Source organism: Monodon monoceros, unplaced genomic scaffold, assembly GCF_005190385.1.
Source record: "Monodon monoceros isolate NGI ecotype Baffin Bay Population unplaced genomic scaffold, NGI_Narwhal_1 Super_Scaffold_22, whole genome shotgun sequence".
Lineage (NCBI taxonomy): Eukaryota > Metazoa > Chordata > Mammalia > Artiodactyla > Monodontidae > Monodon > Monodon monoceros.
The window spans coordinates 10,964,163-10,980,015 of NW_021703779.1; the positions used below are offsets into that span (position 1 = coordinate 10,964,163).

Below are 15,853 nucleotides of genomic sequence, written 5' to 3' on the forward strand. Positions count from 1 at the left end.
CAGTCCACTGCCTGGTTTTGTGAATAGAAATCTTGTTACATAGTCATGTTCATTTATTTACATGTTGTCTGACTGCTTTGCACTAGGCTGATAGAGTTAACTAGTAGCAAAAGAGCATAGGTAGTTCATAGAACAAAAGATATTTACCATCTGTCTTTTTGTAGAAAAAGTTACTGACCACAGATGTATTCAAGAAAGATTTTTTGAAGAGAATATTTAAACTTAAAATGTCTTCTCACTTATGAACTGGGATTATATAGCAATAGGTAATTGAGTAGCAATAGGTAATTGGTTTTATGTGTTTTTTGTTAACATGCTTCTAAATCTCTGTTCTGCCGTCTGCTGATAATATGGACCTTGATGTTATGGTTCAATTTAAAAAAGAATTTTTTGTAACTAAAAAAGTGGTTGAGGGTATAAAAATGATGTTTAGTGCATGTTAGTGAAAAGGTTAAATATAAGTAGTTAATTATAAATTTTCAGTTTGAAGCTAAGTGTTTTTACTTTTCAGAAATTTAGGCATTTGGTAAAGAAATGTGGTTGGTATTAGTTAAATCAAAGGTTTCTATGATTTTTTTTTTTAGAGTTTCTGAAAAAAAAAGTCCTTCCAATCACCTTCTAAGACAGAAGTAAAAAATTGAAGTATTTAGAATGATGTTATAGATACGAGAGCATTTTGGAAATCTGGCCCTTTTTTTAACCAGACATTGTGTAAATCCTTTACCAAATGAAACTTTACTGATAGCTTGCTGTGAAGGAAGGTCCAGATATAAAGATGAAACTAAGCCTCTGAAACTGAACTTTGTGGGAAGAAATGCAAAATGGCAATTTATCTTTTGTGGATCTTATCAAATCATTTTTTTATTTTGATAATAGTTTTTAAAACACTTATGATGTTGAATTTAAAATTTTACTTCTTTACCTCTTCTATACAGGAATTAAGGAAGTACACTTGATAAGTAAACTTGTGAAATACCTTTGAACTATTAAACTATTTAAATCATTTTGTGAATGCTAGTGCAATATCAAAAGTTAATAACATCATTTCAGAATTTTTTAAATGCATTTTAAAAAAAAAAAACTTATGTGGTGATTTTCTCCTAATAGGATTTTCCTGAAAGGACTAATGATAAAATACTGTAATATGTAGCATTCAATGTTTAAGGTACATTGTTAATGTAAAAATGCCTGACAAAAAAATGAAAACATATTGTCAGGATTATATTTAGTCATTTTCTGAAATCTAACACAATATTTGAATTTTACAGTTGGAAAATAAGCGTGATGCTTTCTTTCCTCCATTACATCAATTTTGTATAAATCCCAAAAACCCTGTTACAGTAATACGTGGCCTTGCTGGAGTTCTTAAATTGGGTAAGGTTTAAAAAAAAACTTGGAACATTTCTTTTCCTGTCTTGCATTTGTTAAAACACTGGCAGAAATGCGTTTTTTCCCAGTTTTTTCAGTTTTTATTTTAATGTTCTCCCCTCCTTTCTGTCTCCTTAGCACACTTTTAACATGATGCCTCTATTGGCTATTGGCAAATTTTGGGTGGGTTTTTAAGTTGGTATTATTAGGCATCATGAGTGATTTTGGTTAGATAATAGAAGCCCTTTTGCATGTAAAATGTAGGTAAAATTAGATCCTGCTATTTCCTTCAGTCCCTTGTTAATACCCTGTCATGATGGTTAGATGTAATGCTTCATGGGACTGCTGTGCAGGTTTGTTCAAGTACTTTTGAAACATTCATTGTACCAAATACAATTTTATTTATTAACAAAATTTATTTATTCATGAAGATCTTGGACTTTTCTCTACCAAAACTTTGGTAGAAGCTAACAATGAACACAAAGTAGAGGTGAGGACACAGTTGTTGCAACCAGCAGATGAAAACTGGGATCCCACTGGAACAAAGAAAATCTGGCACTGTGAAAGTAACAGATCTCATACTACAATTGCTAAGTATGCACAGTACCAGGCCTCCTCCTTCCAGGAATCATTGAGAGTAAGTGTTTATTTCATGGAGATTATTTTGCTAAATTAAATGCACATTACTTTTCTAACAGTGTATTCAGTTAATAGAATTAGGTTTTATAACTGTACAAATTATTAAACTTTTAAATGTTTAAACAAAGTTACAATTAGCAAAAATACATACTGTTAATAGAGAAAGTACTGTTTTACAAGATTTCCCTGTTTTTGAAATGTTTTTATTTAAAATTGTAAAGTAAGTAGGTCTACATAATAGTTCCATAGTGATTTTAATATGAAGAATATTACCTGAGTAGTGCTCTTGTGTTTATTTGGTCTATGAAAAGGTGTTTCCCTTTTGTTTTATTTGAAAGATCCATAGGGAATCATTAGTACTCTTTCTGTGTCATTCATAGTCTCTAAAGAAGATTACAAAAGAAGCAGAAATTTACAAAAACATCTCAAAATATATGCCTTGCCTTGTTTGTGATCCTATTGGGGAATGCTTTGAATTTCTCCCCTCTACATATGGTGTTAGTTACAGGTTTTTTGTAAATATTCTTATCAAATGAAGGGAGTTCCTCTCTATTCCTAGTTCAGTGACAGTAATTTTATCATGCACCAAGTGTTCAATTTTTGGTCACTTCTTTTGCTGCATCTGTTATCATGATCATGTGATTTTTCTTTTTAGGTCTGTGGGTGTGTGATGTATTGTAACAATTGATTTTCTTATGTTGAGTTAACCTTGCATATAGTAGATAAATCCCAGTTTGACATCGTGTATAAATCTTTTTCTACATAGTTGGATATGATTTGCTGATAACTGTTGAGGATTTTTGTTGAGGTAATATTAGTCTGTAGTTCTCTTGTAATGTCTTGTAATGTTTTGCTATTAGGGTAATCGTTTTCCTGGCCTCATAGTATAGTTGAAATACTGCCTCTGTTTCTATTTTCTGGAATAGATTGTAGAGCACTAGCATAATTTCTTCCTAAATTTTTGGTGGAACTCATCAGTGAATTTATCTGGGCATGGTGGTGCTTCCTGTTCTGGAAAGTTATTGTTATTCAGCTTAAATAGTTACAGGTTTACTCAGATTATCTCTTTCTCCCAGTGTTATTTGTGGTAGATTGTGTCTTTCAGGCAGTTGGTCCATTTCATCTAGGTTATCAAATTTGTGGGTGTACAGTTGTTCATAGTATTCCTTTATTATGCTTTAATGACCATGGGGTTTGTAATGATGTTCTGCCTTTTATTTATGTTATTAGTAATTTTTGTCCTGTGGTTTGTTGTTGTTGTTTTTTGGGTTTTTTTCATTTTTTCCCTCATCCTAGCCTTATCAATTTTGTTGATCTTTCCAAAGGGCCAACTTTCAGTTTCATTGGTATTTCTCTTTTGAGTTTTATTTTCAGTTTTATTGCCTTCATTTTTAATTCTTAATACTTCCTGTTACATTGGTTTTAATATGCTCTTCTTTTGGATTTAATTTTGTTGTATAGTGGAAAGTTAGATGATTGATTTCAGATTCTTTTCAGAAGGATGTGTACTGATTGCTCTAAATGTCTCGCCAACGACTGGGTTGGGTGCATCTCACAAATTTTATGACTTTTGTGTTTTCATTTTAATTTGGTTCAAAATAATTTTTGATTTCTTTTGAGATTTTTCTTTTTGACCATGTGTTGTTTAGTATCCATGTGTTTTGGGATTTTCTGTCTACCTTTGTTTTACTGATTTCTAGTTTAGTTCCACTATTAATCTGACAGAAGGTATTGTGTCTTTTGAATTTGCAATGGTGCGTTTAGTGATCTGGAATGTGGTCTTAGAGAACGTTCCATGTGAACTTGAGAAGAATGTGTAGTTTTTGATGTAGTAGTCTATAATTGTCCATTTCATTCAGTTGATTGATAGAGCTGTTGAGTTCCATTGTGTCCTTACTGGTTGTGTGCCTGCTGAAGATATTCCTCATTGAAAGGTATTAAAATCTCCAACTCTAGTAGTGGATTCATCTGTTTCTCCTTGCAATTCCATCAGTTTTCACCACATGAAAAAGAAAATTTGCCACATGTATTTTGATGCTGTTGTTAGGCTTATACACATTAAGCATTATTTTTGTCTTATTGAAGACTTCACCCATTTATCATTGTGTATTGCTGTGCTTTGTCTCTGTTCCAAAGTATAACCTGTCTGAAATTAATCTTAGCTACTCCCACATTCTTTTGATTAGTGTTAGCATGGTATATATTTCGCCATCTACTTCTTTTTTAATGTGTATGTGTCTTTATATGTAACATGGTGGGTTCCTCATACACCACTTGTATTTGGTCTTAATTTTTATCCACTCTGACAACCTCTGTCTTTTAATTGGTGTGTTTAGACCATTGACATTCAAAGTGCTTACTGGTATAGTTTGATTAATACCTACAATTCCGTTACTTTTTTGTGCTAATATTTTGGGGTTTTTTGGTTTTTTTTTAACTGGCTGCAGCTGTGGGTTGGCTGCTGCTTTTTTTTTTTTTTTAATTTTTGGCTGCGTTGGGTCTTCGTTGCTGCGCGCAGGGCTTTCTTTAGTTGCGGCAAGCAGGGGCTAATCTTCGTTGTGGTGTGCGGGCTTCTCGTTGTGGTGGCTTCTCTTGTTGCAGAGCTCGGGCTCTAGGCACGCAGGCTTCAGTAGTTGCAGCATGCGGGCTCAGTAGGTGTGGCTCATGGGCTCTAGAGCGCAGGCTCAACTGTTGTGGCCCATGGGCTTAGTTGCTCCGTGGCATGTGGGATCTTCTTGGACCAGGGCTCGAACCTGTGTCCCCTGCACTGGCAGGCGGATTCTTAACCACTACTCCACCAGGGAAGCCCTGTACTAATATTTTGCTTTATTTTTTTCTTTCACTGTTTCTGCCTTTTAAAAACTTTAATTGAGCATAGTATATGATACTTTTTCTCTGCTTTCTTAGCACATCAGTTATACTTAAAATTTTTTTTTTAGTGGTTGCCATAGAGATTGCAATATACCTTTACAACTAATTCAGTTCTACTTTCAAGTAACACTGTACAGCTGCAGGGGCTGCATGAGTATCTTATTACACAGTATGCCAATGTTTTCACTCCTGCTCCTTGAACCATTGGTGTCATTCATTTCATATATGTGTGTGTGTGTGTGTGTATATATATATATATATATCTGCATACATAATCAAAATACCTGTTTCTGTTATTGTTTTGAGCAAAGTGTAAACTGTTAGATTAGTTAAGAATAAGAAGAATATTAGACGATCAAAATGGATTAAAGACTTGAATGTAAGACCTGAAATCATAAACCTCCTAGTAGGCAGTAAGCTCCTTGACATTGGTCTCAGCAGTGACTTTTTAGATTTGACACTAAAAGCAAAGGCAACACTAAAAAACTTCTGCATAGCAAAGGAAACAATCAACAAAACAAGAAGGTAACCTACAGAATGGGAGAAAATATTTGCAAATCTTATATCTTATAAGGTATTAATATCTAAAGTATATACGGAACTCATATAACTCAACAGAAAACAAAGAAATTATCCACTTAAAATGAGGAGCGGATTGCAATAGATATTTTTCCAAAGAAGTTAGACTAATGGCCAGCCGGTTCATGTTAAAAATTCTCAACATTACTAATCGTCAGGGAAATGCAAATAAAAACCACAGTGCAATACTACCTTCACACCTGTTTGAATGGCTATCATCAAAAAATCTAGAGATATGTGAGGATGTAGAGAATAAGGAATGCTTGTGTACTGTTGGTGGGTAGGTAAACTGGCACAGTCACTATGGAGAAAAATATGGAAGTTCCTCAAATAAACTAAAAATAGGCCTGCCATGGATGCAGTAGTTGGACTGCTGGCCAAATACCTGAAGAATATCATGACTATCTCAAAAAGGTATCTGCTGCCCCCTTGTTCATTGTAGCATTAGTTACAAGACCAAAAAATGGCAGAAACTTAAGTGTCCATCACAGATGAAGAGATTAAAGAAAATGTGTGTGTGTGTGTGTGTGTGTAGACAATAAAAGCTAAACTTATTTTAATCATTTTAAAATACATACATATATCAAATCATTTATTGTATACCTAAACATGATACAGTGTTACATGTTATTTATATCAATTATAAAAACAAAAATAAGAAATATTTTTATTTTCTTTCATTTACTCCTTTTTTGGTTGCTTTTATTTTTGTATATCAGAAACTCTGACCTGTATCATTTTTCTTCTCTAAAGAACTAAATATTCTTAAAAGGCAGTTTTTCTGGCAGCAGTGTTTGTAAATTTTTGTTCACCCAAAAAGCCTTTACATCTCTTTTACTCTTAAAGGGTCATTTCTGAGGGTACAGAATTCTAGTGTGATTTTCTTTTTATTTTTCAGCTTCACTGTCTTCTTGCGTGCATGGTTTTTAAAGAAGAGTTGGTTATTAATCCTTGCGTTTGATCCAGTATAAATGAGATGTTTTCATTTTCTCAGGCTCCAGTTCTCAGCTCTTCCCATATCTTTGATTTTCTGTAGTTTGAGTATTGTACACCTAGCTTTAGGGTTTGGACATTTATCCTTCTTCATTTTACTCAGAACTTCTGTGTTCTGTGGTTTAATATCTCTTCATTTGGGGAGGCGGAGCAGGAGATTATTTATTTACTTATTTTTTATTTTTATTTATTTATTTTTGCTGCACTGCACAGGATGCAGGATCTTAGTTCCTAGGCTAGGGATTGAACGCAGCCCCAGCAGTGAAAGTTCTGAGTTCTAAATACTGTACCACTCGGAATTCCTGCTTGTTCATATATTTCTTCTATTTCTACATTGCCAGTTTGTATACGTTACATCTTCATAATTTTCCTCCGGTCTTTGCTTCTTTGGGGGGGGGGGAGGGTTGTGAATTTTTTTTTTCTTTTTCAGATTTGGAAATTTCAGATATCCTCAAACTCAAATTTCTTCCTTACCTGTATCCATTTTTAATACTCCCATGAAAAGCATTCTTCAGTTCTGTTCATGTTTTTGACTTCTGGCGTTTCTTTCTGATTCTTTTTAAAAATTTCCATTTCCCTGCTTACATTGCCCATGTGTTTAGTATGATTTCTACTTATCATTTAGAATTCTTTGCGTAATAAACTACAATTTAAAATTATTAGTCTTAAAATTCCAGCATTTGCGCCATGTCAGAGACTGTTCCCAGTGCTTGCTGTGTGTCTTCATGCTATTTTTCTGACTTCTATTATACCTTGTAATTTTTTGTTGAAAGACAGACATGATGTGCTGTGTAAACAGAACTGCTGTAAATAAGCTTTAGTAACCTATTCGTAAAAAATATTGGGGTAGGGGAAATATTCTATTATCCTGTGATTTGGTCTCCGTCTTTGTGAGCCTGTGCCTCTATACTGTGAACTTCAGTAGTGCTTCATCTTTGGGTTTTTGTTTTCCCCATTCTTTGAGTAAGACTGGATGGCTAGAGTGAGCTGGAGATGGGTATTTCCCTCCTCTCTGGAGATGCAGGTCTGATAAAATTCCAGAAATTAGGCTCTGGTTAAGTAGTTTCTCCAGAGGGCAGATCTTGCTAAGAAGAAAATAATGCCCTGGTATGTTTCAGAAGGGGATTTTTTCTGATATTTTCAGCATAGGTATCCATGGAGGTTTCTGCTCCCATTAGTTTTGATTTCCATTATTTATCCCTCTCTCCAGTTTTGTGGGTAACAGTTTGCCATGTGTTCTCACTTCTCTTAAGTAATCTGAGAATTACTGATTGCACGGTTTGTACTTGTGGTTAGGATGCGGTGGCTACTTCCAAGCTTCTTACGTGTTTGACAAAGTCATTTTGTAAAGTATTTAATTTGCGATTCGTTTCCCTATTCTATGAGTTGTCGTTTCACTTTTTCTTGATGGTGTCCTTTGAAGTACAGAATTTTAAAGTTTAGGTGAATACTTTTTTTTTTTTCAGTTGCTTTACTTTTGGTGTCAGAGCTAAGGAATCTTTGCCTAATTACATGGTCATTCAGATTTACTCTTATGTTTTATTGTAGGAGTTTTATAGTTGTAGCTCTTACATTTGGGTCATTGATCCATTAATTTTTCTATTTGGTAAAAGGTAGGGGCCTAACATCATTCTTTTAAATGTGGATTTCCAGTTATAGTACCATTTCCTCATAGAATTATATTAACACCTTTGTCAAGAGAATAACACATTTTTATTCAGCATTTAATTTCCTTACTAGTGCTATGTGTTTTATTATTTATATGGAATTTGTTGTGTCAGTAATTTAGTCTGTGAAGAACTTCTTTATATTCCCTTAATTTTCTTTGTGTTCTCCCCACAGGCAAAGTCAGAATAACAAAAGAAATCTATAGTTAATAATAGACAGTCTTGAATTTCTTACCCTATACATCTCATAACTGTTGTTTTTATAGGCACACACATTTCTGCCAATTTAGAATATGTGCTTCAGCATTCATTCTTGGCATTCATAAGTAATTTTTTTTTTGCGGTACGCGGGCCTCTCACTGTTGTGGCCTCTCCCTTTGCGGAGCACAGGCTCCAGACGCGCAGGCTCAGCGGCCATGGCTCATGGGCCCAGCTGCTCCGTGGCATGTGGGATCTTCCCGGACCGAGGCACGAACCCATGTCCCCTGCATTGGCAGGCGGACTCTCAACCGCTGCGCCACCAGGGAAGCCCCATAAGTAATTTTGATACTTAGCAAGATTACAGAATCTTGCTTTAATTTTTTTTTATCATTTTGAATTTGTGGCAAGTACAAGAACCTGCAGATTTCATTCTTATTGGAGAGTATATATAGGGAAAAACAAACTTTGCTTTTTGGTGAAATGTGCCTATAGCAAATTAGTTTTCAGATCGTAACCAGTAGCACTCATGTAGATATGACTTTTATTCAGTTGTGTAACGGGAACTATAGTCTGTAGCACAATACTAAGTGTGAATGTATTTGCTTAATCTATAGGAAGAAAATGAGAAAAGAATGCAACATAAAGAATATTCAGATAATGAATCCACATGTTCAGATAAGTAAGTAAATTTTAGTGTGCACTCTATTTCTGTCCAAAAGGCATGAATTTAATTTAATTTTTTTTTTTTTTTAAAGTTCTGGAAAGAGAAGGAAAGGACCTTTTAAAACTATAAAATTTGGGACTAACATTGACCTCTCTGATGGCAAAAAGTAAGGCCTCCTGTTCTATTTCCATGAAGTACAAATAGGATTGCAGGATTGGAAACTGCCTACTTTCATATTTTCTTTAATCCAGTAGTTATACTGTGTGTGTGTGTGTGTGTGTTCACAAAGAAGTTCTAGCTAAAAATGCTAGTGTTACAGAATCATTTTTGTTACATTATTTATTTATTTTGGCTTCACCGGGTCTTCGTTGTGGCATGTGGACTCTTAGTTGTGGCATGCATCTGGGATCTAGTTCCCTGATCAGGGATTGAACCCAGGTCCCCTGATTTGGGAGCACAGAGTTACCCACTGGACCACCAGGGAAGTCCCTAGATTATGAATTTAGATTTTTGTTACCAAAGAGTGCCAAAACAGTTTTACAGATTTACAAATAAAAATTATTTCTTTCATTTATAAAGATTATCATAAATTTTTATGATTTTTTTTAAGTAAACCTGCTTTAGGACTTTTTTTTTGGAAAAAGTTAAATACTAGTTCTTTTGATCTTAAAAGTATTATTTTAGAGATTTAAATGTTTTCTAATTGGATCACAAGATTTTTGAGGACATGGTTAATTCTCATAAATATTTGCTGCAGGATTACACTTCTAATCTGTTACTGTATTTCAGGTGGAAGTTGCAGCTACATGAACTGACTAAACTTCCGGCTTTTGTACGTGTTGTATCAGCAGGAAATCTTCTAAGCCACCTCGGTCATACCGTACTGGGCATGAATACAGTTCAGCTGTACATGAAAGTTCCAGGGAGTCGGACACCAGGTTATTTTTATGAAATAACTTCCCTTGTAGAGTTGAAAAAAAGAGTTATTTAGTTAAATGTGATAGATGCACCTGCAATCAGTTTCCTGTTTATAACTAATAAAGCCAAAAGGATTTTAAAATTCTTTCTAATAGGCAAAAATAATTTGTAATTAAAGCTGAGAATATTAATTTGTTCTGTCAGTGTGACTTTTATCCTTTTTATATGTAAACATTAATACGATCAGAAAAATTTAACCTAGCAAGGGGACATTAAGTTGCTCATTGAGTAAAGGCACTTAAAGCACTTGAGAGGCTTTGTCTTGATTCCATGGACTGCAGATTGTCAGTTTTCCACTTCTTGTTCATCACAGTTACAGTTCTTACTAATAATTAACTAGTATGTATACTACATGTAATAAAAGCTTCACTGAAAATACTTAAAATTTGTGATGCACTACTATTTGCTAAACTGTCCCATTATATTTCTTAAAATGTAATTCAGAAACTAATGCGGAAGTCAGGTAACTTAAAAAGTTAAATAGTAAGTATTTTATGCTTTATAAGCCAAGAGGTAAAATTGAGAATATTATGAAGATACATATGTAAAAATAGAAAAAACTTACTTCCATGTCTGTTCATTGATGAAAGTCAAAATACCTAATAGTTGAGACAAACTTGAGACAAATAATTGACAAAATACAAATAACCCTAAAGGGGGAATAACATTTTACCTTACTGGGGCTCAAAGTCAATATCCCTGTATTCAGAATCAGCTACAAATATACATCTGTTAAAGCTTTATGTAATGAGATTTTTACATGTTTCATCTTTAAAAATGTTTTTCATGTAAATAGATGCTGCCAGATATTCTTATTAATCTATGAGCATATTTTATTGACTGCATTCAACTAGTTGGCAGTCATTTACAGAATTCTGTTAGGGTTTTTTGTTGTTTTTGTTTTTGTCTTACTTTACATTTTCGTTTTTTATTTAATTGCATTTCAGATGCAGTTTTTTCAGTTGAAGGTCAGGTAGAAGGCTTTTGCAATATGGAAATGTTCTCTTCACTTGCTTTAGGGTTTGCAACAAATGTTTAAGGGAAAGAATATGTAGCATTTTATTTAATTTTAAATCCCACAGTAGAGATAATGTACCTTTATCAGTGGCTGACAGTTGGCGTCATTCAAAAAATTTCCAGTTTCTAAAAATTAGAGCACAGTGTCACCACTGCAAAGCCATGATGGGGAAGGACAGTTGGCTTCTGTGTCTGTCACAAATTCATAGATTTGGTATTAAGTCTTTTAGAGTGGTGCGCACACACACACACACACACAATTTTCGTAAAGTATCTGTCAGTGAATAGTACAGTGAAAAACCACAGGCATCTAGTACCTGAACATTTTCACAGACTTTGTTAATTTTCCAAGTACACGTTTTTCTCCTAGACATATTTTCCCTACCATTAGTTGTAATTTTTCTTAGCAGATTCCAATTCAGAAGTACTTGATTGAATATTTTTGCAACTTTGAAAATATTCTCACTTAACAGTTGGTCCTGTGAAGATCACTTTTAGAGACAAAATCTTCAGTGACTTCACATTTGGCATTGACTCCTCAAGTAAACAATACCAATTGAGTAGTAGTAGTAATACTTGACTTATGAAGGGCCTGCTTGAAATTATTTCAAGAAAAACTGCTTGAAATTATTTTCTTTGTTTTTAATTGATCATTGATGTTCCCTCAAAAGTTATTTACTACATTTTTTAGTTGATTATATATGTGACTTCCATCATCTTCATTGAGTAGCTGTTCTCAACAAAAGGCTAATCATGTGGAAACATTTTATTTTCTCTAGAAATGTTTTTTTACTGCTACAACCAAACATGATTTGATTAACATGCTATCTGTAAACAGCTTTACTTGCCTGCCCAGAGACAAACTTTGGTTCAGCCTCGGTTTTGGTTTTTTTTGGGTTTTTTTGTTTGTTTGTTTGGTGAAAATTTCTGCCATGATCATATAATGCATTTTAAGTTTTCTAATTTTTCTTTCACTGTTTCCATATGAGACATAATGTAATGATCATTTGGTTTGGTAGTTTCAAGGAACATAGTAATATTTTAGCACAGAAAGAACATCATTACATGGTAAGTACAGTGCTTTCCTGTTAAATGGAGTAAATCATTCACATTCCTAAATACCTTAAAAGTGTTACATTTGACATTTGTTTTTCTTCTCTTCACATTATGGTTAAGCACTTGTAATTAAAAGAAATGAAATGTTGAAGTATGATGATATGCTCTCCAGTTAAGATGCTATATTGAGTTATAACTGTGTTAAGGCAATTTGTATATAGTTTGCCAACAGCAGTGTGAAGTTATGAGAGTGCACAAGGTCTCTGTTATAACTGCTTAATTCTGATGTTGTAGTATGAATACACCTGTAGACAGAGCATAAACTAATAAACTTATCTGCATCCCAACAATTTTATTTATAAGAACAGGTATTTGGCCAAGAGGCTGTAGTTTGTCATCTCCTGATTTAAAATCATAAAGTTTCATTCAACTCAAATATAAAATCATCTTTGTTCCCTTTGTGTTGACATTGCTTAAGTCATAGGTGACAGTCTAGATACTTAGTAATTTTGTAAGTTCCAGTCTCTGGAAGTTAGCTCAGACTTTAGCAGGAAACAACCAGTTCAGCTATATGCTGATATATACAGGATACATGCCATTTTCTTGTTTTTCTGTTTTCTTCTTGCAGCAGCTATAGTTCTTTCTTCTTCACCACATTCTCACTGTAAAGTGGCCAACTAATTTTTTAAAATGGGTTGTTGCTTTTATGTAAATGAGTTAGGGTGCCCCGCTTTGTGTGCTCATTGGAATCTGCTGGAAAGCTTTTAGAAGAAATACTGAATCATTTTGAGGATGAGATGTCAGTACTTTTTAAAAGCTCCTCAGGGATTCTGATATACAGCCAGGCATAGAACCCACTGGTTGGAATGTTTATTCCTAGGCTGTTATTGGAAATTCACTTTACATGATACTGTTTTGTCAGTATTTGGGTCAGGTGGAAAGAAATATGCAAAATACTAATAATTGAAAAAAGATTTAATATCTTGGCCTTCTTTGTCACTAATAACTTCATAATACCAGGCAAGAATTTCACCTTTCAAGATTTTTAAATGTATGTATAGTATTGGACTAGATTTTTTTTTTTTTTTGACTGCGTCGGGTATTAGCTGCAACATGCAGGATCTTTTGTTGTGGCTCGTGGGCTTTTCTCTAGTTGTGGTACACAGGCTTGGTTGCTCTGCAGCATGTGGGATCTTAGTTCCCCAACCAGGGATTGAACCATATCCCCTGCATTGGAAGGTGGATTCTTAACCACTGGACCACCAGGGAAGTCGCTGGACTAGATCTATTAAGATTCATTTGTATTTGAAAATTATTTCATCCTGTTTGGAATATTTTGTAAAAGTAAATATGTGAAAATGAAATGAATCAAAGGAAATAGAAAATGTCTTCTTTCACTTAAAATCTAGGGGCAGAAGCCAAATTTAGTATATTACCTCTGTGCCTAAAAGTTCTTGGGGTGTTTCATTTGTTCATATGTCATTAGTTCCGCAGTATTATCCTATGGATCTCTAAGGAGTTCCTTAGAAGAAATTTGTGATATGTTTTAGTCTGCTCTGTATAATTCAAACAAACATTGTGTTAAGTTCCTGTTTGGTAAAGTTACTGTTCTTACTTATTGATACGTAAAAGAAATGGTATGCGCTATAACAGTTTACATTCTGACATGGCCTTTACATGTGTTCTGAAAAATTTAGTTTGCTCTCAGCCCACATTCTCTATCTCTGGTGGGAGAGTTATAAGCATCAAATTGGGATGTTTATTGTAGTTCCAAGTTGCTAAGGGGCCAGTTAACATTTTGAAAACCATACCTCATTCATTAATTTTCTGTACTCTTTGTGAGTTGGGATAGTTTAGAGGTGGATGTAGTAATAGTGATAATAGCTAATATTTATTGCTTATTCATATGCTCTTCATTGATTTATAAGCATTTATTTTTCACCTAATCCTCAAAACAACTCAGTGATTTAAAGGCACATTTCTCTCATTGAATTTACAGTGTAATAATGATTTTTTTTTTCCTTTTACATTTCAGGTCACCAAGAAAATAACAACTTTTGTTCTGTTAATATAAATATTGGTCCAGGTGATTGTGAATGGTTTGTTGTTCCTGAGGATTATTGGGGTGTTCTGAATGACTTCTGTGAAAAGTAGGTTTCTGAACTAAATTTTCTTTTAAAGTAATTATGAGAAAACAGTTATTGTAAAGAACAAAGTCTGATCTTGAATTTTTTTTAAATAAATTTATCTTATTTATTTATTTTTGCCTGCATTGCATCTTCGTTGTTGCGCGCAGGCTTTCTCTAGTCGTGGTGAGCGGGGCCTTCTCATTATGGTGGCTTCTCCTACTGTGGAGGGTGGGCTCTAGGCCTGCGGGCTTCAGTAATTGTGGCTCATGGGCTTAGTTGCTCCACGGCATGTGGGATCTTCTGGGACCAGGGATTGAACCCATGTCCCCTGCATTGGCAGGCAGATTCTTAACCACTGCGCCACCAGGGAAGCCCTCTTCTATTTTCTTATATCAAATGAAAGATGCCACGAATTCAGAGACTACGGAGTGAATTGTTTTTTATGTTAATTTTTAAAACATACATTCATTTGAAAATTGTGCTTTAAAGAAAAATTAGGCTCATTATAATTGAATTTAGAAGTGGCAGGAATTCCAAAATTAATCACCTTACTTATAACTCAAGATTGTGTATCTTTGTAAATTCAGCCTAAAATTATCAGTGTCCAGTAGCAAGCAAATTACCTGCTGTTTTCAGAGTTGGTAATGATACTGCTATAGTGTATATTATACATCATATACTTAAACAATTAAAAATTGGATATAATTCTCAAAATTTTCATGTGTGATTATTTTAAAATCAATACACGTATTTCATATACTAAAATCTTTAACATTATAGAGGGTCTTTATTCATAGTTTATTTAGTAAAAAGTATGTCATAGTGGTTAACAAGAACAATACTCCAAACTTCTCCTAATTACTGTCAAGATATAGTCAGTTTTTAATGTCTTATGTATGTTTTCCTTATGATAAGGAAGGTGAAATTTCTTAAATTTTAAAATTGATCAGGAAAACAGTATAATCTTTCTTGTTTCTTTTTGTGTTGTTTATCTCCCCCACCCCACACCCCACCCCAGGAAAATAGTATAATCATCTATCTGAACTTTTGTCCACCAGGAAACTAGTGACTTAATAAGCAGGGGGGAAGAATTGTCATATGGGAAATCTCCATTGTGCTGCAGAAAGCATTTATTTCTTATATTGTGTGGTAGTTATTACACATACAATATAGTGATTCTTATTATTTTGAGTAGAAACTATTTTCAGGGTTTAACTTTCTTTGCTTTCAAATATCTTAGGTCAAGTATAGTTGGAAAAGATAGGTGATATCCCCAAAGTTTAAACTCCAGAGTAATAAAAATAATCAGGTTATCTTAAGTTGCAGAATGCCACTTGTCCTCTCAGCTTTTTACTCTAATATTGTTTTGCAGAAGGATATTGCTTCTAATGTCTGTAAGTTCTGTAGTTTATTTTATGATTCCAGATAACATGTTATGTTAAAATCAATCCCTGTTTAGACCTTTTGAAAAAAATGCTTGATCTATATGCCATGGTTGGCTTTCGTTTCTTTTTTTTTTCTTCTATTATTTTTTTTTTTCTTTTATTATTTTTTTATTTTTTATTTTTATGGAGAGTTTTTAAAATTTTTATGGAGAAATTTTTATGGAGAGTTTCATGTTGGCAGTGTTGGGTGAATTAGGGCTAGGGTTTGTACCGTGCTTATACTTTTTTCTTTTCTTTCATCATTTT

At 33.8% G+C, this 15,853-nt stretch overlaps 1 protein-coding gene across 8 annotated transcripts in view; it reads left to right on the forward strand.

Annotated features, from left to right (window-relative positions):
• LOC114906524 (lysine-specific demethylase 6A-like) overlaps positions 1-15,853 on the forward strand; it is a 167,344-nt gene that overhangs the window by 130,313 nt on the left and 21,178 nt on the right. For 7 of the 8 annotated variants that reach the window (XR_003796444.1, XM_029241351.1, XM_029241354.1 and 4 more), the window contains 6 exons: positions 1,269-1,374; positions 1,800-2,005; positions 8,933-8,997; positions 9,074-9,148; positions 9,772-9,920; positions 14,069-14,183. Coding sequence is in view for 6 of the 8 variants with exons in the window: in XM_029241351.1 (XP_029097184.1) it covers positions 1,269-1,374; positions 1,800-2,005; positions 8,933-8,997; positions 9,074-9,148; positions 9,772-9,920; positions 14,069-14,183 (716 nt within the window). In the remaining 2 variants the exon portion in view is untranslated. The remainder of the gene's footprint in view (positions 1-1,268; positions 1,375-1,799; positions 2,006-8,932; positions 8,998-9,073; positions 9,149-9,771; positions 9,921-14,068; positions 14,184-15,853) is intronic. The other variant, XR_003796445.1, reaches the window with a different exon arrangement.